The 25159-nt window shown below is 38.7% G+C and overlaps 1 protein-coding gene across 1 annotated transcript; it reads left to right on the top strand.

Annotated features, from left to right (window-relative positions):
• The first annotated feature begins 850 nt into the window (after positions 1 to 850).
• Positions 851 to 23854, top strand: LOC109991384 (general transcription factor 3C polypeptide 1). The gene is made up of 40 exons (XM_020643688.3): positions 851 to 1328; positions 1735 to 1944; positions 3067 to 3243; positions 3327 to 3470; positions 4726 to 4822; positions 4938 to 5061; positions 5486 to 5665; positions 6046 to 6161; positions 6357 to 6409; positions 6496 to 6842; positions 7011 to 7070; positions 7711 to 7850; positions 7930 to 8057; positions 8145 to 8298; positions 9969 to 10072; positions 10397 to 10479; positions 10587 to 10886; positions 11018 to 11163; positions 11604 to 11701; positions 11788 to 11884; positions 12425 to 12608; positions 12715 to 12811; positions 12892 to 13024; positions 13123 to 13210; positions 13829 to 13890; positions 14093 to 14201; positions 14285 to 14427; positions 15003 to 15145; positions 15230 to 15314; positions 15415 to 15527; positions 16129 to 16188; positions 16284 to 16377; positions 17153 to 17325; positions 18157 to 18789; positions 19998 to 20137; positions 20474 to 20578; positions 20668 to 20963; positions 21115 to 21626; positions 21730 to 21919; positions 22327 to 23854. The coding sequence occupies exons 1-40, from the start codon at positions 1108 to 1110 to the stop codon at positions 22525 to 22527; spliced, it is 6540 nt and encodes a 2179-aa protein (XP_020499344.2). The 5' UTR covers positions 851 to 1107; the 3' UTR covers positions 22528 to 23854.
• The last annotated feature ends 1305 nt before the right edge of the window (positions 23855 to 25159 follow it).

Genomic DNA, 25159 nt, shown 5'->3' with positions numbered 1-25159 from the left:
TTTCTTAAGAGTGTGCACAACAGCAGATTTAAAAAAAAAAGAAAAGAAAAGGGTGAGACACCACCAGATTGCAATAAGATATGTATAACCGCAACATACTAGTCAAGGACCTATTTATTAAGCACATTTTTGAATAGCGAAGCTGGCAAGATATCCATTGGACTAGAGGTATATTTCATCCACCAGGTCAGTAAAGTCTTGCAGGTAGGTTTGTGTAACTCCCAAGCTCAGTCTAGGTGCCTGCCTGTCCAGTGCCATTACTATCTAGAAAGCTTATTCTGAAGCATGATGTGTGTGAGGGGGAAAAAAACATGTCATGTACGCCCGAACTCAGCCAAAGAGCATAATGTGCGTAGGTAAGCGTCCTTGGGTTTCATGAAAGGCGCTATATAAATCTAAGTTATTATTATTATTATTAGGTTAAATAGGAGTTGAACAGCCTTATCAATGGCTGATATATAAACAGTAAAGTTGTGTAAGGGTTGATGCTGGCTCATCTATAGTCTTAATATCCTCAAATTTATGTTTTTGACATACATTAGGCATTAATTGAAGTTTCATTTTGTTGCCATATAGCCTATCAATAATGTTTTCCTCCTAGTTTTAAAATACCAAAAGAATACCTTAGAACATCAGATCAAGTTTTTTAATAGCTCTATACATTTTTTTACAAGTAGAAATATCCTAAATCGATGCACTTAATGATCCTATGGGAAAATGAGGCAAATTCCAAAACCTCTGTAAAATAACAACAACAACTACAACTGTACTTTAGCGCCATCTTGTGGACGTTTACCAAAAAGACGAGAGGTCAAAGTTTAAATATGACGCAAGCACGTACAGGGACGAAATAGTTGAAAACCTAGTCTGAGAACGCATTTTCCATACAAGTTTATTAATTTCTTAATTTCCTTCCGACAAAATTATTCGACCTAAAACGACGCGATTACGCGCTCAAGTCTCACTTTTAATATAATACGCGGAGAATTGACAAGAACGGAGCGGCCGGCCACCGTACAAACCCCTTTCGGTATCTGTTGTTTAGCCATATTAGCATGTTAGCTCGCTGACAGCGTTAGCCCAGTGGCGGTGGGGGGGAGGCACGCAATGGATGCTTTAAGTATAGTTGCAGATGAAGTGGCTTTGGAAGGGTTGGACGGGATAACTATCCCCTCTCTGTGGATAAGACTTGAGTGTAGACAGCCCAAGTTTCCCTTGAAGCTCGACGACTGCACCAAGGAGCTGCTGTGGAAGTCACTGATCAGCAACACCGACCTCACCTTTTACCTGCTCCCACGTGAGAGAGACGATGTTGAACTGTTTGACAGGTGAGTTCATCACTTTGCTTCTCATAAAAGCTAAATGTAATCCGAAAAACAAATATAGATATACTCACATAGTCAGTTGAATTCCCGATGTTTAATACTCTTGAACTTCTCCCTATGCTGTATTTTCACTGTAGCTTACTTATTTGAAATGTTGTATTTATCCAGCATGGAAACTGAACTCTACTTTATGTCAAGAGTCTGAACTAGTCCTCCTCCACTGCTGCAGATGCAGATTTTTGCTGGAAATTTAAGGGTGCCTGATGTGAGCTTTATATGTAGAGAGTATTCATTGTGAGAGAGTTGAAAAAAAAATGATTGAATTGTTCTGTACATCAAATGTGCCTCTTGGCTTACTGTTTGTACGCCCTGTCTTAGAGTTTGTGTTTTCATGCATGTGTGTTCTCAGATTTAAAGACATTGACCCAGAAACAGGCATCGAGACAACGGCAAGGGGTTTTGAGACACAGAAGGTCATCTACCCGGTCCATATCCTCCAAGACAACAAGGATGGGATACAGGGCTCCTGTGAATTCTTTCAACAGAGGAGAGATGTCACAAAGATCGTCCGCTCCAAGTCCCTCACCCCGTTATTTACCTTGCAGGAGGCTTTGGAAAGGTTTGAAGAGTTTGTTCAATAGAATGCAAATTTAACTAACAGTGAATGTTTACAAACCACACCGTACACAAGTGTTCCTAAAGTGAGCGCACGTAAACTTTGTAAAAAAGGGTTAAGGGTTAAAAATCACATAAAAGGCTTGTCTCCTGTAAATGTAAGGTTCTCATTAATCTTACTTACATTAACTTTATTGTGCACAGGGGGACATCTGTGTTGCAACCAGGTAAAACCATCAAAATAGGCTTACAGACTAATACATTTTGAAATACATACTTCCAAAAATAGTAATACTAGTGACAACAGAATGCAAAACTGTCATAAAAATCCATCATCAGTCCTCAGTTTGAAGGCTGATGAAATGATTTAGAAGTAATCAGAGATGTCTAGTGAGTTGGAGATTGTAGTCCTCATGTACTCAAGTTGCCCCTCACACCAAACAGATGGATCAATAAACAGACTCAGGGCAAAACCTGAACTAACAGGATTGTGACAGATTCACAATCAGGACAGAAGAAAAATGACTCAAACCTTCAATGTCCCGCACACAAGACAGTCAAGTGCTGCCAGACACTAAGTAGAGCAGCACCCCCACAATATGGCTGACAAAAACATTTAAGTTCAATCCAGTGAATTTTGTTTATATTGCAAATATAATACAAGTGTATCAGTGACTCAATGTACTTCAGGTAAAATTCATACATTTTAAGACAATTAAAAACAATTTAAGGCAGCATTACATGAACAGTTTGAATCATATAAATAAGATATAGTCACAACACAGGGTTGTTTGTTTTATCATGATTGTACCATTGGAAATAATTACAGTACTGAAATAATAGTTTACCATTAAATCACACATGGACTGCTCACCATTATGACTGAAAAGATGCAAATCATGAATAATTATTCTTTATTTTAGAGCTTGCTTTTACGGTAATTAAACACTAAAATGTCCTTTTTGCAACAAAATATATATATATATATATATATATATTGATGTTTTGATCAGTACACCAGATAAAATAAGTTTATATTCCTTATTTAAATAAAATATAATTTCTGATGCAATGCATGTAAACAAGTTTAAATTATTAAACTTGCCCTACTCCCTCAATTCTCCAGATATGGCCGAAAGCTTGTCGTCATGGCATCTCAGATGCTGCGATTCAGGACCCTGATTGGTATAGAGAGCGATCCTGATTTGAAACTCACCGATGACTCGTACTGTGTGCTGGAACGAGTCGGCCGAGCCCGATGGCAAGGGGAGCTGCAAAAGGATCTACACGGACGCTCTTTCAAGTAGGACACTTATACACGCTCACTTAGCACAGTGTGACTTCTGCTCTGTTTACTGGGTAACAACTTGTTTCGCTTTTCAACAGGATCGATGCTCGGAAGTTGCACTACATGAGAAAGTCTCTTGTCAGACATGGACTGATCAGCATGCAGTCCTATGTCACCCGAATGAAATCTGGACAACAGCAACACTCAATTCTCCTGCAGCTCAAACGCTTCCATGTGAACAGGTTTGATGATAATGATTCTATGTCCTCTTTCATGTCATTCTTACACTGCTGTGCACAGAATAGGGAATAGCTTACTCCTCTGTGGTTGTTATGACTCTGATTATTATTCTATCATATGCACTTATAATTTTGTTTAAACATAGTGAGGCACAGGTTTTAACAAAAAAAACAGTGCTACTTCCTGCATGTTGTTGCATGATTTAAAGTTACTTTTCACATGGTCATTTAAAAAAAAAGTAGTTTAATAGAAAACACGAGACTAATTAGATAAATCTGTTCACTGCTTTAACATTTGAATTAAATAATGAATTTCAGAGTTTAAAACCAAAGTCACAAATCCTACATGACATGCCAAACACGATACTTATGACATTGTACCACAATAAGGAGATTAATACAGTGTTTATCATGAGTGGATGTCTTTTTCAATACACTCCCCAGATAGTTTACATCCTCTTGGAAACTCTAGAATAAAAACTCTTACTTGTCTTGCTCTCTCTCCCTACCTCAGTGACAGGTTGTTTAGTTCTGTTAATCCTTTAATTATCAATATGTTAAAGCCTATAATACACTCTGATATTACGTCAAAGTTTATCTATCAAGCACTAAACGCTGTTGTGTTAAAGTGAGATTGTCATATTACTTAAACCAATAGGTCAGGGTGCTGAACATTAATTCAATGATGAGCTATCAAGATGCATTGCAGGGGAGGGGCTGCTTCTTCATTGTATTTTCTCTACTTTTTCTTTAATCCACACATGAAAGAAACACTTTAGGATAACAAGGGAAAGAGATAGAGATGGGCTTATAATACTCCTTGAAAACTGGATCTCTGAGAAGTTTTTTTCAAGAAATGTGGCATTGTATTTTCTTCAACCTTCTATTAACAATTTTGGAGTTTTTTTTAAAGAGGTTGTTTTTTTTAGTTGTGAAAAAAGGTTTCAGAATATTATCCTTTCTGTACCGATAACAACATTTATTGAAAGGTTTCCCAACACTAACCTGCACCAGTAAAGATAGCGTACTGATAATGACTGCATTAAAGTGACACAAAGCATTCATACTTCATGTAAATGGATAAAAAGGGAGGCTTCTCATCAAGGACTCTTTCAATTAGTGCGGTACATTTCAAGAAAAAGTAAACAACTTTAAGTCTTCACCAGAGCATGGGCAAACTGAAACCATCGTTTCCTTTCTCATTTAAAAATAATATGTCAGTCAGAGAAATTCTGTTTTACCCCATGTGTGTTTTCAGGAGGAGTAAGTATGACTTACTGATGGAGCATGTGTGCGACCTCCTCGAGCACACACCTGGTCAGTTTACCACTTTGATTGCACTCAGAGACCAACTCGTGAGTATTGTTCTGACAGTTTCTGTTTGTGCGTGTGTTTTCCACTCACTGTTTGTGATACACTAATACATAATTATATATATATATATATATATATATATTTCATTTTTTGCAGAACTTAAATGAGAATTCCTACAAGCGTATATTTCATTACATGCGAGCTGCCAAGTTGGTTGAGTTTTGCTCGTATCCTCTGGAGGACTTAGACCCCAGCGCAGGGCCCTGCACCAACAGAAAAGGTAATGTGTCACACACACACACACACACACACACACAAAGCATGACATGGCTTTTAAAAAAAACAAAAACAAATATAATGGTAATTTTACAGATTCAATATTTTAAATTTAAAAAATAAAGTTAATTACTTGATGTAAAATTAGAAATTTGCCTGAACAATTTCAAAGACGAGTGTCTTGTTGTCTTTAGAGCTGTTAGAACTGTTTCTCATTGTCAACACTCCACCATGCTTTTCAAAGTTTCAGAATAATAAGCTATGGACTGGAGATAGAATTGCCATTCCTTTTTTCTCTTTTTTTGGGAACAATTTAAAGACGCTAATGTAAGCGCTACTGTTAAAATACAGCTTGAAAACAAAGTTTCATAATGATTATATTCAGCATACTTGGCCTGTGCTTCAAACTTTACTCTTTTTATTTCCAGGGAAGAAAGTGCACGTTCGCTGCTTGAAACTGTTAAAACCGTATTCAAAGAAGGGTGTTGCTGATGATGACGATGATGAAGACGACGAGGAAGACAATGACTCTGGATCGAGGAGACGAGGTCTGCCTGTAGAGGGGCGAATCATGGAGACTGATATCCTGTCACAGGCCTATCAGATGGGTGAGTTTGAACACTTTCTCTACATGTGACGCAGACTTCAGGTAGGCTGTGTCAGAAAATGAGAAAAACTGATTTGGCCTGGCTTTGTGTTGTTACATGAACATATGAAGATTTGTTCATAGTTCTCCTGATGTGTTTTTACACAATTTCAAGATCATCTTTCTAAGGAACAGAGCCAAAACACAAGAAAATGAGAAGTAACTTAAGGAAGAACACCGTCCTTTGGCTCTGAGCATGACTTTTACAAGTAACTTTATCCTCACTAAAACTGCTTAACTTCCATTCTCCCGTGTGTGTGTGTGTGTGTGTGTGTCCGTGTGTGTCCGTGTGTGTGTGTCCGTGTGTGTGTGTCCGTGTGTGTGTGTCCGTGTGTCCTCTAGTGTTGTCCTCTGGTCCAAAGGGGATCGCAAAGACTGCTATTGGGTTGAAGATGAATGTTGGTAAGCTTGAATCCCGAATGATCTGCCGAATCCTGGAGAGGGCTGCTGTGACTAAGGTGGGCCGTGGCTCTTTATAATAACTTATGAGCTTTTAAAACCTTTCATTGTTGGTCTTATTTGTTGTAAAAAAAGATCTTGCTCTAATGACTAAAGAGAAAAACGTGTTTTCATTGTTATTTCAACCTTTTGTAATGGTGTTTTCATTTCTCAGCTCTCTTATTTTTGTGCTTGTGATGTCTTTCACCCTGCAGGGATTCATGGTGGATGAGGGCCGGCAGAGGACGACAAAATATATCAGCCATAAGTGAGTATCCATAAACTAGACGACCTTCAAACCTCATCATATAAAATACTTCTGCCGAATACTATTCTGAACATTTCTTCTGACAGGTGTGTGGGGGTGAGTGATCAACTCCAACTCTTCGCTAAAGAGCAGGAGCGCTGCAAGCTTCTCTCTTCTTCTGGGACTCACACATCTGATGGTGCTCCCGCCACCCCTAAAACACCATCAACTCCAAAGTCCAGAGCAAAAGGAAATAATCAAACCTCGGCAAAAAAGAAGACTCCTAAAACAGGTAAAGGTGGAAATGAAGATGAGGAAGAGACTGGGCCGATGTGTGTCAATGAAGACTCGGGTAAAGGAAGAGGAAAAGGAAAGACAGCAAGGGGGAAAAGTAGTGCGAAAACGAATCAGAAACAACCTTTGATCCCTGTTTCACAGCCTGCAACAGCTGAAAGTGAGTTTCCATCGTAAACCTTTGCACATTTAACTTCAAATAAAAGTGAAACTCCTCAGTGGGACCTGTGATAATCAAAGTATTGCTTTTAAAAGGCATTAATCATTTTTCATTTTAAGGCTTTTATTGTTGTTCATTCTCTCTCATTACCTTTACACCATCACTCAGGTGAAAACACAGACTCCAATAAAGTCACTGCTCCAGACTCAGTTTCGAATACCAGAGCCGGTAGGTGAAAGAGAAAAGAATATACTGGTACACTTCAGATTTGTAGGAAACATATAGTTTTTCTTTTGTTTCGATAGTTTTTGTCTTTCTTGGCACAATATGAACACACTTTAAAAAAAGCTTTAAACTGCAGTTACAGATGTGGCCTTTAGGGGCTGGAGCAAAACATCTGAAACCAAAAATATTCTGTCCAAGAGCTTATGGGTAACATGGCTTATAGATAATATCACAATACATATTTTTTTCTCCATCACAATTCACATAATGTACTTCCATACATTGAAATGGATTATTGATTGATGTAGTCAGCCCTTAAACGATTGTAGAAATCTGATGTAAGAAAGAACTTATGTTTTGCTATTGAATCACTAAACTTACTGAGACTGAGTTTGAGGACTGAATCAGTACTCCTCATATTGATGATAATTTGACACAAATACCAATTTTAATCCATATCATCTTGCTTACCTGGGAATCTCTAGTCATCTTTCTAAGACACATACTGAAGTGTTTCCAGACATCTTTTATTAACAGATGAATGTTAATAAATTAAAATGTTGATTTTCACCACAGATTTAAACTGCTTGTTTTCCTACAATCTGTTTCATTATTATTTAATTGACTTTGTCTTTTCCATCAGAACCAGGTCAAGTTGAGGGGGAGGAGGAAGAATCCAACTCAGATCCCACAAGTCCTCTTCCTGAGAGTGATGAGTCAAAGTCAACCGATAAACCAGCAGAAAACAATATTGAGGTTGTACAGGACGCTTATGAGCTGCAGGTCAGTCTTATTGGTTGTTGCCATTTATTTCAGTTTGAGATGAGGGTGTTAAACCTGACCTTCAATCCACCTCCCTCAGGCTCCTAGTTGTGTCACATGGTCCAAAAGAGCTTTGGATCGATCTCATGAGACGTACCGCATGCTGAAGAGGAAGAACCTCATAGTTGAAGCTGTCCGCAACTTGAAAATCATCGAGGGTACCTTTCCGTAAGTGTGTCTTCAAATGTTGGGATTTCATTTCAATGCAAAGTAAATGAGAAGTGACAAAAACAAGAAAATGCTGTCCTTCCCCAGGATACAGAAGATGATTAATGACGAAGAGAAGCAGGACGGGCTCAGTACAAAGTGCTGCAAGAAGACTATTCTGCGTCTCATCCACAGTCTGTCCAGGGAAGGCTTACTGAAGATTTACATGACAACTATTATACAGGACGGGATCACCAAGAATGTAAATGTCACACCTTTATATTCAGTTAAACTTCCAAATCTGTATTCTTAAGGTTTGGCTTTCTTGCTGTGTATTCCCATACAGCATGAATAATTTACAGAATCCCCTTTCATGTAGCGGTGGGCTGTAAACTGGTTTTAATACTGTATCTGGTATTACATTCTGCCATGACACAATACTGTGTAAACACAGCGTTTGGTTGTAGTGCACACATGAGGCAGCACCAATGCCAGTGGGTGTTCAACCTAGCCACAGTGGCGGGTAAATAATAGTAGCTTAAATGGATGATTTGTAAGAGACAACGGCCCAGCCGATCTACTTCTAGCTTCAGACAGGGGACTTCTCTCTGTGCTCGTCTTATTAGATCTTAGTGCTGCTTTTGACACCATTGACCATCAGATCCTATTATACAGACTAGAACATTTACTTGGAATTACAGGGACTGCTTTAAGTTGGTTTGAATCCTATTTATCAGATCGATCTCAGTTTATGTTAATGATAAGTCCTCTATGCACACCAAAGTTAGCCATGGAGTGCCACAAGGTTCAGTGTTTGGACCAATTCTCTTTACATCATATATGCTTCCTCTGGGAAATATTATGAGGAAACACTCCATACAGTTTCATTGTTATGCAGATGATACTCAGCTTTATGTATCAATGAAGCCAAGATATTTTTTGCTACTTAACTCCGACAAGACTGAAGTTATTGTGCTAGGCCCTAAAAACCTCAGAGACTTTTTCTAGTGATTTGACTGTCCTTAATGACATCAGCCTGGCATCTAGCACTACTGTTAGGAATCTAGGAGTTCTATTTGATCAAGATATGTCCTTTAGCTCTCACGTCAGGCAAATTTCAATAACAGCCTATTTTCACCTACATTATATATCCAAGATCAGGAATATCCTGTCGCAAAATGATGCAGAAAAACTAGTTCATGCATTTGTTACCTCCAGATTGGATTATTGTAATTCTCTTTTGTCGGGGTGCTATGCTGGGTCTCTAAAGACTCTTCAACTAGTCCAGAACGCTGCAGCTCGTGTACTGACCAGAACTAAGAAAAGGGACCACATTACTCCCGTGTTGGCTTCTCTGCACTGGCTCCCTATAAAGATCCTTCTTCTCACTTACAAAGCTCTCAATGGTCAGGCACCATCTTATCTTAAGGAGCTACTAGTGCCGTACTGCACCTCGAGAACATTACGGTCCCAGAATGTGGGCCTGCTAGTGGTACCTACAGTCTCTAAGTGTACTATGGGAGGTAAAGCCTTCACAGACACAGCTGCTGCTGTGGACACAATCTGTCCACTGTGCTGGTTTACTTCTGGGCAGTAGAGCGGGGAGGGTAGGTTCATTAGATGGAGCTACAGCTCCGACTAGTGGTGGGAGGCTGCATTACAGCTTAGATACAACATTTAACCTGCATTGTAGACTCATCGTGCACATCCCTGGTTATTGTGTATTCTATTTTTTTTAATAACCTACTAATTCATTCATTCACTACAACAAGAAGTTATCCAAAATGCAGCACATATATTATTGAATGAACATGCACCCTTACAACACATGACAACAAAGAAAACCAGAAAAAACAAGAGGTTAAAAAAAGTTTTCCAACTTTTGTGAACCTCTGATTCATTTCTGTTTGTCTGATGGCTTTCTACTTTCAGATTCAGATGTATGTTCACCCGTCCGTTCAGCCCCAAGATGACATAGTGAACCGAGTGATTGAACAGGTCCGCTTCAGGATCTCCAGCTCTTACACAGCCAGTCGGTGAGCACATAACAAATGTTTAGAATGATTCAGAAAGAAAGAGAGTTTGTGTGAGGTAAATATTTGTTTTGTGTCTGAACCTTCATCAGCTTTTAAAAACTGAGGCCATTCGAGCTGAAATAAAAGCAGAGGGGGTTCTATACGTGTGTGAAAGCTACAGTATGTATTTTAGATTGGACCATCATCTGCTCAGCGGTGACCAGTAACACCAGTGAACTGCTTGATCTGTTGATTATAGTGGTCAGACATGGTGTAGTGGCAATTTGTATTCTCTGATTTTGTGCTTAACTTTGACAGTTTCTTTATCAAACTTCTGTTCCTCAGTGTGCAGCAAGCTGAAGACAAAGCCAAACAACAAGAAAAAGACAAGAAGAAATTAAGCAGCGAGGAATTCAAGCCCACAACAGGTCCTGTTTCACTTTATGTTTTAAGAGCAGCTAAATGGGAGGAGGCACAAGATCTGGAAGTCTTAATCTATGTTATTCATAGTTTTATTCTGTGTCTGTTTGTTTAGTTCGGGGATTAGGCAAAAGCCTTGGCTTCCAGCCTAAGATGCATCGTCTGAGGGTTATTCACAACTTCCTCTGGTACCTGATATACGGGCACCCGCTCAGATATAACGCCTCTGACTCTGACTCAACCAATCAAAAATCAGGAAACACAGAAGCACAGTCATCTGAAACCCCTGCCTCAGGCTCTGTGGACCCCCAAACTGCAGATAGTTCATTGTCTAAGTTGGATGTTTCATTGTCGGGGAATGAAGAGGAAGAGCAGGAAAAATCTGAACCTGGTTCCTCTCAGTCTGACATGACAGGTGAGAGAGCTCCCTGTGTGAGCACTTGTGTTATTTATCACTGATTATTGGGACTTGATTGCTCTTTCAGGTTAGGCTTTTCTACAATGTTTCCCAACTTAACACTCTGATTTTTGTGATGTCTCTGAAAGTGTATGCTGAAGAAGAGTCGTGGAGGAGATTTATGCCTCCTGTCCGTGTGCGCAAGGAGTTTGGCACTGGTTGGGCAATGGTGGGCGACGTGCTCCTCTGCCTGCCTCTCTCTGTCTTCATTCAGGTCATACAGATCAATTATCAGGTAAGCGCATTAGGCTCATCACAGTACCACATTTTTAAAACTTCTTTATGATACCAGTAAAATTAATAAAAGTAATTATGATACTTGTCTCGATACTAGGGAAACAGAAATGGAAGTCCTAGGCAATACATCTTGAGTTATTTCTTGTTTTTAATCACCGAAAACAGCAGACACTCTCCTGCACAGTCTAAATTGCAAAAGTACATTGACACCAAGAGATGTTTCCAGTTGAATCTACCCTCGTCAAAATAACTTAGATTTTGAATGACAGTTGGTAGAGGTGAATAAATAAACTGGTTATTTGATGTACATTTCGTCTTTCTTGGTAAATTGTGCTTTTGAGCAATTATAAGGTTCAGTTAATGGCACACACGAACAGAACAGAACAAGAGGATATTCATACAGTGCATAGAAACTCATTTGTGTTCCTGTTCCAACAGGTGGATGGACTGGAGGAATATCTCAACGATCCAGTGAAGCAACACCACCTGGTTCGAGCGCTACCTGCCAGAATCAAAAGACAGCTGCTTTATAAACGGTGACTTTCCTTCTCTATTGCCCTCTCTATAACTGAAACATTAGGGGAAAAAATCTAAAATAATTCAAATAACCTTTTTGTATCAGGAAATACATCTTCTTATTCTTCGAGAGCCTGCAGAGGCTGGTCTACATGGGTCTGCTGCAGTTTGGTCCGGTAGAGAAGTTCAAGGACAAAGACCAGGTACGCAGAAATCCACCTAAGAGAAGCACTCCTCAAACAACGCACATGGAAAGAGAGAAACAAAAAAAAAAGACTTGTAGATTTACCTTTGGTTATTATTAATTATTTGAATTTAAATAAACATGTTTAATTCTATTGTTTTAATCAGTGAAGAGTGATTATTTAACTTTTTAAATCCAAACATGCAAGGAAGATTGTTGTATCTATTTAAGTACAACAAAAAACCTCACAAAGTTTTCCGAGTGATTCAAAAGAGTTAAGCATCAATTTCAGCTTCTCTTTTCTGATGGCTGTTGACTTGTGTAAAAGGATTGTGCTACAAGAACAAATAAAAACACAGCTATGAATCTTAATTTCTAATCTTATCTTTTTTTATGTAAATCCACCAGCAGAACATTTCTTTGGCATCACCACATGTTCTACTTAAATGCTCATGTGCTATCATCTTCTGTTAATCAGCTATAACCAGTATTAACACCATGAACACTCAGAGAAGATCAAAGTGATGCAAGTAGTCTTTCAATTCTCTGTTTCGTCCAGGTGGTTTTATACTTGAAGCGCAATGCCACCATTGTTGACACCACCAGTGCTGAACCTCACTACTGGCTGGTCACAGAGTCACCAGACAAACCTTTTGAGAGGCGTCGCTACACGTTCAACACAGCTGAAGATGTGGAAAACTACTGGTTTGACCTTATGTGTGTCTGCCTCAACACACCATTGGGTACACACACTTAACAGTAAAATAACTGTGGCACTCACACAAACATTGAATATTCTATTATTTATAATAATTTCTACATGCAGTTTCTTTTTTATATATATTTTAGGAGTCATCCGTAATAAGAGAAATGCAGCAGAGGATGAAACGGCTCCTTCCTTTGTACATGATCGCTACGTGTTTGTGGGACTGTCGTACTTGCTAAAGTAAGCAGGGAATGTTTTTTTCTGTAGAATTCACAAAGAAAACTGCGATGTAAAACATATTTTTCTGTACACAAACGCAGGGGCAGCCGTGAAATGTGTGACGAAGGGTTAATACCAGGTGATGCTAAAGGAGCAGGAGGTCTGCACTCTGAGTTCTTTGGGCATCTGAAGCGAAACTGGTTGTGGACCAATCACCTACTCGCTATCAAGACTGTGCGTACACAAAGACGGTGTCAAGTCTGACCTCACAGTATGTTTTTGGTCTTGGGCTATCCGTCACATGTAACTGTTTTTTTTTCTTTCACTTTTAGACACCAAGTGGTCTGGAGGCCAAGGAGACCAAAATCCGACTGAAGAGCTTGCTGAGTAGAAATGCTCTCAGGATGGCACTAAAAGCTGGTGAGTTGCTGCTCGGAAAATGAGAAATTATTTCCTTGGACTCTTTTTGTTGCTCATTCATTTAGAGTTCTCTGTTTACAAAAAATAATCAGACATCTAAAAGTACAATGAGAGTTGTTTCGATTCTGGGGCGAGAATGGAAGGGAATCTCAAGATACGATACACAGATTCTGCAATAATTTATATATTGATGGACAATCATAGAATGATACAGCACAAAATCTAATCGACTTAAGAATAGAAAATGCCCCTAAAAAGATAAAATGCAGAATTAATGTATTTATTTCTAATATTTTTTAAACAAAACGCCATAAGCTTCACAAAATGTACGAGTTTGAGATGAAGACTGAATCAAGCTAAAAAAAAAATCACAAATAACAGAGCTGACAGTGTAACTGTTATGCCCCGTCAAGAGAAGCCCTAGACCTGCAGACGCAAGCAACACAGCCAATAAGAAAAGATACATATTACGGCTCACAGGCGTAACATTAACCAAGTTACCTCATTACCAAAAAAAATGCAAAGCTCTCCTTTAAATAAAATAATAGTTTAATATATAAGTGGATTTGTGTGATTTTAACTCGTCTTTTTTCTACCCATCAATCATTTGCTAAACAGGAGGATCGACTACACCTCGATTTGTGACCACCAAGAGGTCACTGATGCTGGAAAACGTGGAGGTAAGGGTTAACTTTGATCTCTGTTATTGTTTTTATAGATAGAAGCTAGTTGATTAAGCTCCACACACATCATGGTGTTAAACCCACCTCAAATTGGTTTAAAAGTTGTGGTTTTCAACAACATAAGCGTCTGCTTCCCAGGCTAGTCTTGTTTTAGTTCAGGCTTAAATCAGTGTTATCTGTTTTCTGTGTTTGTAACCAGGTGGGGATAGAGCCTGCATCCAGAAACAAGCAGGTGGTCGGAGGAAAGAGCCAAAAGAGGAAGAGGAGCAAAAAGGAAGTCGTCAAAGCGCCACGCAAGAAAAAGAAAGGTACAGTGTGAGTGGAAAATGTATACTTGTAAATGATAAACTGCAGAAGCACAGCTGAAAGATTTTTTTTAATTCACTTTTAGAGCCCAAGAAACGTACCCCTGCCCACGACGAGGCTGACCACCGAGCTTTGAAAATGATGACCAGACAGAGAGTCCTCTGGTCAGTACAGGAAGACTCTCTGATGATGCTCTGCAGTGTGGCTTCACAACTGTTCAACAGCAAGGTAAGCAGACAAGAACTAGTGTTATCTACTACAGCTGATGCCAAACACAAGCTGATTTAACACATGCATTTCTGGAAATCTCTTGAAAATTTCAGGCTGCCCCTGAGTTGCTTTTTCACACATGTCCCTCACAGTGTGAGGTTTTCCCTCTCAGATAGTCCTGCATGAGGCCCATTAAATGTACAATTTTTTTGCAAGGCCTGAAACATGTGCCAATTTGAAGATTTGGATTTGAATTTATAGAATAATTCCTTGCTTCGAACTTGTTTGGTTCTCGGGCCATATATATAAAATAAAGACGTGTCAGAGGGGTCATGAACCCAATCAGACAGAGATCACTGTTTTATGTCATCCATCTTCTTTCTCGTTCTTTCCTTACTTTTGTGCTTTGTACTTTAAAATAATGAGAAGTCTCCCACACATGTAAAACATTCAGTCATTAGGAGTAAGAAAATTTGGATATCAATTAAATATATATTTTTTTTTTGTCTCTGACGTGTAGGGGGGAGTCAAAAATGTTTACAACTCATTGCAGTGACTGTATTTCTGCCCTGTGCATTGTGAATGTTTTGCAGTTAAAAAGGCCGTTTGTTGCTCACTGCGTGGTTAGAGATCTGCTTCACACAGAGTTTGAGATGTCAGCCGATAAAACATCTGTGGCAGTCGGACGTCGCTCACGATACATCCTCAAGAACCCTCAGACACTTCTAAACTACAGGTAGGTACAAATAATCAAATAAAAAAACAAACACACCTTTATTAAAATGTAACTGTTTCATTCATCATGATAAAAATGTTGCAGGATCTGTTTGGCTGAGGTGTATGAGGACAAACCTCTGATGAAGCTGTTAGAGGAAAAAAAACCTGCTGATCCTGACAGTCCAGAGGTAATTCTTCGTTTTTGTTTACCTATTGAATATGTTTTTGGTTTTTTTCAATGTTTTTCAGTTTCTGATTTCACAGTTTATTTCTATTTTGTCGTTTAAGGATTGTGCGACAGCGTTCTCTGAGTACGTCAGGCTGCTCAGAGAGAAGTTCAGCTCTTCCCTGAGTGCTCGTGAGGCGGTCCTGCCTGACACAAAGCATCAGCTCTTCTCACGGTATAATGAGCTGCAGGTTTATTGTGTCGACTGGGTGGGGGGGAATCATGGTGTAACTCACAATACAATATGGGCCCTCCATAATAATAATAATATCAGGATACAGCAGTTCTTTGATAATTAATATATTAATTGATGGAATCGCAGATTTACTGACGATAATATACACTACGATATGGTACACTACGATAAGATACACGACCAAACGATAACATATCATGATGCTGTCTGACATTATCCTGCTGTCTTCTGATCTTTCTTTTCTCCTGCTGTTAAAGTCCTTTTCAAATTAACTTCTGCTAACGTTCCCATCGTTTATGTTCTAAGCATCATCATCATGATGAGACATTCAGTAGTGACACAGTACATGAAATAAAGGCGTGTCAATGGGGACTAGTTGCATTAGCAGGAAATGTGTTTAGTCCGTCAGGGTTTTTTTATATTATTGGAATTTGGTATTTGTATCACAGGAGTCAGGGAAACATTTTATTGCTGTATCGTCAATTTGTCCCATATGGTGTGGACTTAAGACAAGTAGTGAAGGCTGGGAAATAAAGAGTTAGGATGTTTTCTAATGTAAGGCTGTGATTGTGTGTTGCAGGTTCAGGGTCACAGCGATAGAAAACCGAAAGCAGATATCATGCAAAGACACTCTCAAGTGGTGAGGACCCAATAACAATCCATAGTTTTAAAACAGATTTAAATCAAAAGTTTTATGGTGGTAATTAATTGTGTGTTTTCCTGTGTCGACTGCAGCACCGATGACATTCATGCCATAGTGTTGCATAACTTGATCCAGAGCACTCTGGCCATGACCAACATCCAGATGAAGTCCTCAAGATCCTTTCAGGTACGACCGTACTTCATTGTACACCTCTGTGTTTATTTTTCAAGAGCAGAATGTCTCTTACACCGCGAGCAGAAAAACATGAATGCCAAAAGATGTCAACAACTATACAGGACAGCACATAATTGAATGGAATTGAATACAAAAATAACACAAAATCATACAAAAAAAAGTTTTTTAATTCATCATTAAGGCATTGAATAATTACATGTAAGGCATTTCAGGTAGTAAGGTCAAAAAAGTGCACAGTGCCAAGTTCATATTTGTTATCAGAGCTTGTTGAGCAGCTGAATGCTACGTGGTACAAAGGTTGTGATGCCTCTTTTAGTCCTCATCCTGGGCATTCTGTAGGGGGTGCTGCAGGTCTGCTATGGTTTTGTTGAGCAATTCTCAGTGTGCTGGTCTGTCCAGTAACATCATACTGCAGATTATTTTCCAGTTATCTTGCTACCGACAGTAGTTTCACATGATTTTCCAGTTGCTGATTGGGTTGTGTTTCTTCAAACATATCATCAAAGCTTTATTGGAAGTTTTCTTTTATGTTATACACACAAAGGGGATTTTTCCCTTTTTCAAATATAGAGTTGATGAACTGAATGTGAAAAAAGTGTCGGAGCCTTTTTACATTTAAAAAAAATTATAAATTAGAATCAGTAATGAATAACACAAGTCATAGAGTCTGTTATCCTGTTTGTCCATTCTCCTGTTAGGTTTACTGTTCAACACTCACAGATACTGAGCACACAAACTTCTCTTGTCCATTTGTCTGCTCTCTTAGACCTTCCACATGTACAGTAAGTATAACCAGGAGCTGCTGTGCCAAGTGTTCATCCAGTGCAGGAAGAGAGGTCTGGTCAATCGGCGTCGCGTTAATCAGCCGTTTGGACCCAAGAAGAATCGGGCGCTGCCCATTCTGCCGATGTCCTACCAGCTGTCCCAGTCCTACTACAGGTACACAACCACCTCAAGGAGGATGCTGTTTATTGGGGATGTGAATTTGTCCCTGTGTTATTTGTGTTTTAAAGGATGGAAAATGGACTTGAGATGACTTTTCTAGTCTTCTGACTACTTAAAACGCTTTTACACCGCATGTCAGATTCACCCATTTACACCACATTCACACACTGATGGCAGTGGCTGTTTTGTAAAGTGTCCATCAGTATTGATCCTTTCATACACAATAACACACTGTGGATGCAGCAGCGGTAGCAATTTGGGTTTAGTGTTTTTCCCAAAGATACTGAGAGACTACCGACTCTACCATTGAGTCAAAGCCACTTTTAGGATCAGTGTGTAAATACCTGGGCTTCACTTTGAGCTATCTCAGAGCAGACAAGCCAAACCTGCCATTTTTCTTTAGTCTTGTGGACACTCTGATCAATTCATTGATTTCAACCAACTTAACCTTTTCCTTCCTCTTTAATTTGTGACCACACAGCCTAATGCCACTAAATCCCCACATGTTGGACTTTCAAATGTTGGTTTACCTACTAGCCAAATCTGTGAGTAGTTTGAAGAAAGCAGAACAATTATTAAAACACCAACAACACTTTTCAGATCAGTTACTTTTGATGTCATGTGTTCAAATGAAATTGGAGTTCTTTATGATTTATTCGATACAAAAATATAAACTTCATAAAATAATTAATTAGCTTCTGATGTCACTTTGGAGTTCCTGGGAATATCTCTGCCAAAAAGCCTATTAACATTTCCATCCTTTTCCAATATTTGAACATTTCTTGGTTTATTATTGACCACACATTTCCCTCTTTGTCCTGGTAGGTGTTTCTCGTGGCGTTTCCCTCACTCTTTGTGCACCGATGCTTTCCGCTTCTTGAAGAGCCTGACTAACAACGGGGCAGGAGACGACAAACCTTTCACCATGTTCTATCACGAAACTGAGAACAGGTCATTGCAGGGGGAGGAAGAGACGGAGAGAAAAGTTTCTGAACGGAAAAAAAAGACAAGCGTAGGGAAGGAAGCTAGCAGATTGGTGAGTGAGCCAGAGAAAGCAAACGGTGACACAGCAAAGGAAGGAGGCAACGACCAAAGAAAAGTGGAAGGAGAAGAGGGGTCCATGGAGGTACATGATGAAACAACAGAGACAACAAGCGAAGCTGTGAAACAGAAAGACCAAGAAACTTCCTCAACAGCCGATTCGGCGGAAGATCCATCCAGCAGAGAGCAAACAGAAGATCATGTGCCTGAACCTGCTTCCTCAAACTCCTCACTTGAAGCTTTAGAGGAGCCTCAAGATGTGTCGGACATGCTGCGATTCTCCTTAGACTCCCCAGGTGGAGCCTGTGTGCTCTCACTCAGCCTGATGTCTCTGGGACTGCTGAGCGTGCACCTGTCCATTCCAAAACGGATGGTGGTGGTGGACAGCACCATGGTGGACAATGATGTTGTCAAGAGGTGAGTCATAACACATTTACAGAAAGGGCAAGGCTATACAGACTTTAAAAAAGGATTTTTATCACACCAACTCTGATTAATGACATTAATAGTTTTGATAAATCTACACTTCAAGATTTTTAAGCTAGTGTTATAAGGCTGCAACGGGCTTGTGGTAGCCACAAGACAATCACAAATGAGGAGCAACAAACAAAAAAAACAAGTTTGGTTCACTAAGTGAGGGAGTAACTAACAAAAAAAAAACATTCATACCACTCAGTTTTCAGACTTGGAAATTTAATTGCCAGAATTATCGTCAACACGGTTCCCTCTGGGATTTATAACCAAGTAGACAGTGACATACTGCCAACAGAACAAACTGGGCCAAATAGATCAATGTGTTCTCTTCCAATAAGGCAAGATGAGCCACAGCACTATATTTTAAAATCTGTCACAGCTGCCTTTGTAAGGTTTTGACACCAATACGACAAAGTAACTGTTTCAAAACTAGAAAAAAATATTTTTTAGTATTCCTTTATTAAAAATTCCCGGAACATACCTGGATGTTGAGATTACTAAATGCATGCTGTGACACTCAGAATCTTTCGGTAGGATAGTGAAACTACAAATAGAAAACATATGTGTAAGCATGTCCAGAGCTGAGTTTGTATTTACAAATCGATTTATGTAAAAATAGAGATTCTTATCTTCTGAGATTTTAAATAGATTCATAAATCATTTTTTTTCTTTGGCCTATCAGTCACTCACTGCTAAGTGCTAAGGTTAGCTCTTTAACTCAGTAGAATGCCAAATGGAGCAGCAAGAAATTCAGCCAGTCTCACAGATGACTGGAGTAGATCCTGATTATGGACTGATTCATAAATAGACTTTGAATCATTAATCCATGAATCCAGAATCATTTTGAATCGAAAATAGATTCTCAATCGAATCGTGACCCCAAGAATTGAACTGGAGACACCCAAAGATTCCCAGCCATAATTTACATAACTGATGATTACGTATTTCTGATTCTGAGTATTTCCTTTCAGGACTCATAAAGTGTTTCATTGGGTCTTTACAGTCATCAGTGTGAGGCATCATGAAACTCTAGTGATAAAATACTTACAATACAATTTTAAACGGTGCAAAAGTTAATGTATAGAATCTAAGCACTTCTACAGAGATGTTTTCATTATAAACGATTGTTGTTAAAATGTGCGACTTTTCAGTATGGGAGTTCTGGATGAAGATGAAGATGATGATGATGATGGTGAGGACTGTGATGGGAAAAAGAAACTTGAGGTGAAGGCCCATCAAGCGTCTCATACCAACTACCTGATGATGAGAGGATACTGCAGTCCTGGCATAGGTGCTTTTTCCCCCCTTTACTTTTCTTAGCCAGATACATTTGATTTGATTTTTAAATCTGTCTCACTACCACCTAATGGATGGTTTTTAGCAACATATTTCACATCATCAAATGGAAGAGATAAAAAGTTATCAAGTGCAGCAGAGATGATGACTTTTTTTTTTTTTTAAAGACAAACCAACTATCAGTTTAATTTCTATAAATGTATTACCGATAACTGAAAAGTAATTTGTGATTATTCATAAAATAATATTAAAGATCGTTTTATTTTTTTTAAATAATGTTTTTTTGTTTTTTGTTTTTTTTAAATGTTGTTTTGTTCTGGTTTGTTTCCAGTCAAACTACGTAACCTCAACACCAGTGATAACATCGTGTTGGAATCATGTAATATGAGGTTGCAGCTACGTAACTCACCTGCTCACCATCTGTTCACTCAGGAGAGTAAGTATAAACACATGTAAAACATGTAGATACACCGGTCATTTGCAAAGAAAAGACCGCAGATCTAATCCCTTTTTTTCACCTTACAGTTTCAGACCCTCATCCATTGGACTGGAGTAAATGTGGCCCATCACTGGTGCCCTCCAACCTCACCTACTCCACCTGCTCCTCCATTTCCTCTCCATTCGATGTGAGGGCCTGTGAGAACCATTTGACTGAGCAAAGAGGATACACTCTGAAGGACATAGAAGCCTGTGCTCTGATCAGAAAGAGCTTAGATGAAGCTGGTGAAAAGGGCATAGATATGCAGGATCTCCACAAGACTCTCTTACACCTTCAGCAGCCACAGTGTGGACACACCAGGAGCCTGCAGCAGTATTTGGAGGTAAATACATGTGCAATTATAATGTCCTACAAAGCCAAAACATGGTGTAATGGGTCAAACATTTGTTGGTGTTTGACAGTTTCAGGAAAAATCAGCTTCCTAGTTGGTTCTACACAAATGTATTTTCTACCCTCGATCTGATTTTCTCCAGGAGTTACAAGAAGAAGGCCAGGTGGTTAAAGTTGGGAGTTTGGGCGTCCGTTGGGTCCTCACACAGCACGCTGATCCGTGGCTGCTGACTCTAAACTCTAAGCAATGGTCCCAGTCACAAGCCTCATCAGACAAACTCCCTTTCATGCGCAAGAGATGCCGGCGAGGAACGCGACGTGAGAAAGAGGAACCAACTGCAAAAAAATCTGCTGTGGATGGTAGAGAGGGGGGTGAAAGGGAGGATGTAGAGACAGCATCCAGTGATGTAACAAGAGAGAAAATGGATGAGGAAGAACATAGAGAAAAGCAAAACGAGAGTCCAGATGAGGAGATTGAAGAGAAAGAGTTGAGCATAGTAACGGAGGGGGGAAAACAGATGGAGCATGAAGAGAAAGGAGAGGAGGAAGCACAACAGGAAAAGGTGGACACTGAAGAAAGACCGGGAAATACGAGAGAGCTTAGAGCCAGAAAGGGCAGTACAAATGCTGAAAAGGAAGAAGATGAATATGATGCGTAAGTACACACATATATGAACTTATTGTAGTTAAAGATGCATTTTCCTGTACGCCAACTCTTTCACCTCTCTGTTTTTATCAAAATCCTTTGATCCTCACAGTTATGAAAATGTGAGTTTCATCAGCCGGCCGTGGAGAATGGTTGACGGGAACCTGAACCGGCCGGTGTGTAAAGGGATGCTGGAAGGCCTTCTTTACCACATCATGTATCGGCCTGGACTCACACAGAAGTCACTGGTGGAACATTACAAAGATATACTGCAGCCAGTAGCAGTGCTGGACCTAGCAGAGGTAAACACAAATTATTAAATGACCTACTTATAGTTACTAATGCAGATTTATGTTATATTCTGCATATCTACAGCTTTCCCCTTTTTAATGGATGATGGGGGGGATATTGCTTGGTGTTCAAAGTAGAAAATGTATTGGACGCAGGTAATGTGTACTCGATTAGGGCCCAGACTCAGGTAATGGGGACTTGACTCTGACTCAACTCAGATTTTTTTGTTGGTAACTCAGACTTTAACAATTGGGGACTCAACCCGTACACAAGGTTTGGTGACTACTACAACACTGGCAGTACAATAGCTTATATATTTCAAAACTCACAGATGTCATGTGCCAGTTAAGCAGAGTTTAAGATAATGCTGTTAAGTTGCTGCAAATGGCTGATTTAAAACCCTCCGTTTCTTCCACAGGCACTCATAAGCATGGGCTGTGTAACTAAGAGAACTCTGGTAAAAGCTCCTAAACCGTCGCTCTTCGCAAAGTCAAGAAGTGAAAGACTAATGAAGATTGAAGATCCAGATACTGTGTTTTATGAGCCAACCATCAGCTGTTGCCTCCGGCTCGCTCAGTTGTTTCCCAACGAACGACACTGGAACAATTGTTTACCATGAGAATATTCAGGGACCTCAAATGGCTTGCGCTTGTTTTACTGGACATGGCTTGGAAGTTACACAGCAGCCATTTTCCTTGTCAAATAACACTCAATGTTGAGAGTTTATCTGCTATTAAAAAGTTGGACTGCTGTGTGAAGGTTTTAAAACCTTTAAAGGAGTCTTGCAAATTGTCATAATTTCACTGCGGCAAAACATAGTAAAATTTGAAGGAATATCAGGCTGTATTTCAAGATGAAAAAATATTTTAGATAACTAAATAGCCGCAGTTAAACGTCATTACAACTACTTCCTAGCTTTCCTCACCATTTGACAGAATTACACAATAAAACAGGCTAGTATGTTTAACAGACTTAGCAGTTGGTACCTACTGTAAAAGGTTATAAAGATGTTTTACCTTAAAAATCCAAAGGGCCATCTTCGAAAAAGATATTTGATAACATACAAGATATTAATAGCTAAAACACAAAAGCTAATGCTAGTATTAAGCAATTACTGACTAACATAACTGTTAGTAAACTAGTCATACTGTTAGCTGGGTAACAATAACTTTGTTACCTCATGTTAGCGTTAGTAACAAAGTTACGCCTATCCTATTGTGTCTTGTAAAACTATCAAACGGAAATGATAACCAGTAAGTGGTTGAATGCTAATGTTAGCTGTTGTTAAACTGTAGCTAATTAGCATGCCGCTAAGTTAAAAAGTAAACATATTTAATAACCTACAAAATACAAACAAGTAAGTCACAACAGCTAACTGGTATTCAACAATTATTTGCTATCATAAAAGTTTGCTAGTAAAACATTTCCTTCCTATTCTATCCTGTTAAACAAGCAAACACAAATGTTAAGAAGTTGTTGAATGCTAATGTCAGCTATTACATTTTGGCAAACAAGTTTTAAAATATAGTGTTTTAACTTAAAACACTCCACTGACTCCACACAATTACTTATCAGTTGTCATTTATTGGTGATAAATGATGAGGTGTGAAAGGACAACTTGTCAGACTCTATTTGTTTAAACAATTTGCCAACCAAGAACACAGCAATACAACTTCATAACAAAGCATTTGATCTTCCACCAGAGTTTGACGTCAGGCAAAAAACCATCGTGAATATGGCGAATGGGTGCATTATAAGGCTATAGAAGTTTAAGCAACAAGTTAAATAATGTAATTTTACAAATAGGTTCATGTCATTAACTTCTTTGAATGATATGGTATATCTTCTGGTTTTACAGAACTTTTGTTGTAAATATTTTAAGTTTTGTGTTCCTGTTTCTCTTATCATATTATTACCTCAAAATCATTAATAAAAATTTCACATAACCTGACTTGTACAGTGTTATCAGTGTGCAGATAAGTGGGCAGGCTCTGAAGTTCAGATACTATGTCCTCAGATCTGGATTCACAAACTGTTCAAATATTTTTGTCGTCAAGATATAAAAAAACAGTACTGCTGTATTTAAGTATTAGTTGCTTGATAGAATTTATTTAGTGGTTTCAGTCCCATTTTTTTGTTTGGCTCACATTGGCATGATTTCATAGAAAGAAAGGGCCTTTGTTTAATCAGCGCTATTGATGTTGATAAGTCAAATACCAACACCAAAGAAAATAAACCATTGACACCACCCTTCATTATAAAATCATCTTGCAAAAAGAAGACAATGGTGCTGAGTAGAGCTTGGCCTGGGGCCTGAAGGACCACAGACACCTCCCTTGGTGATGTACAAAAAAGACGGCTACGGTGAACTGTAAGTGACAATTACTTAATTAATCAATAACTTTAAAATTGACACATAACAGCCTACATACATTAACTGTGCTACATAACAGATTTTTAAAACAGTTCATGTTTTGTCTCCCTGTTCCCCTGACTTAATCTTAAAGTTCCCCATTTCAGAAAAATCCAATCATTGACTGTTTGGCTTATAGTTAGATGAAAGGATATAAACCATAGACTGTAAAAAGTCTATGATATTAACCCCATCATGTGTCCACGTTAAAGCTAGAGTTATACTAAGCAACCATTTATCTAGATGTTGCATCAATTGTTCAGTCCAAAGTCAATAAAATCTGCTTACCATCTCTTTTAAAATGAAAAATGTTTATCATACAAAAAAATCAGAATTTGCATAAATACACTTTGGTGTTTCTTTTTTTGGCTGAAGCCCTGTTTTCAATTCACACAGGAAAGTATGTTTGATCGGGAGTTCCAAAGCTTAGCCTACTTTTATTTCTTTCTTTTTAATCTTCCAGGCTACATTACCATGGCAAATTTAAAACATACAACTGCTTCATACGTTTTAACGATTAACAGTTGCCATTTATTCATTGTGTTCAATGTCTTTTTTGTAAACTGTCTTCTGTAGTTTCTGTCTTCACAGTGATCGAGGCTTATGATTAGAGTATACAGATTTGTTTAGAAGTCATCTCTTGCTATTCATTCATTACTTTCAATATGTCTTTCTTCCTTTAAATTGAAGGATTGGTGTAGAAAACAGAGTTGATTGTAAGGCACAGTCAACAAAGTATTCACTTGATTTGGAAGCTTAACTAGTTTAGTGTCACAGAACATTTCATGTAGCTTTTATCATTCTTATATTGAAAGCCTTGTAGAATGTAGTCTTCAAA

This window comes from Labrus bergylta, chromosome 1 (genome assembly GCF_963930695.1).
Source record: "Labrus bergylta chromosome 1, fLabBer1.1, whole genome shotgun sequence".
Taxonomy (NCBI): domain Eukaryota; kingdom Metazoa; phylum Chordata; class Actinopteri; order Labriformes; family Labridae; genus Labrus; species Labrus bergylta.
This window is presented reverse-complemented; position numbering and strand designations above follow the sequence as displayed.

Coding starts and splice junctions, on each gene's coding strand:
- LOC109991384 (XM_020643688.3), top strand. CDS start 1,108: ATGGATGCTTTAAGTATAGTTGCAGATGAAGTGGCTTTGGAAGGGTTG. Junction 15,315..15,414: donor CTGATCCTGACAGTCCAGAG/GTAATTCTTCGT, acceptor TTGTCGTTTAAG/GATTGTGCGACAGCGTTCTC. Junction 20,579..20,667: donor CCATCTGTTCACTCAGGAGA/GTAAGTATAAAC, acceptor TTCACCTTACAG/TTTCAGACCCTCATCCATTG.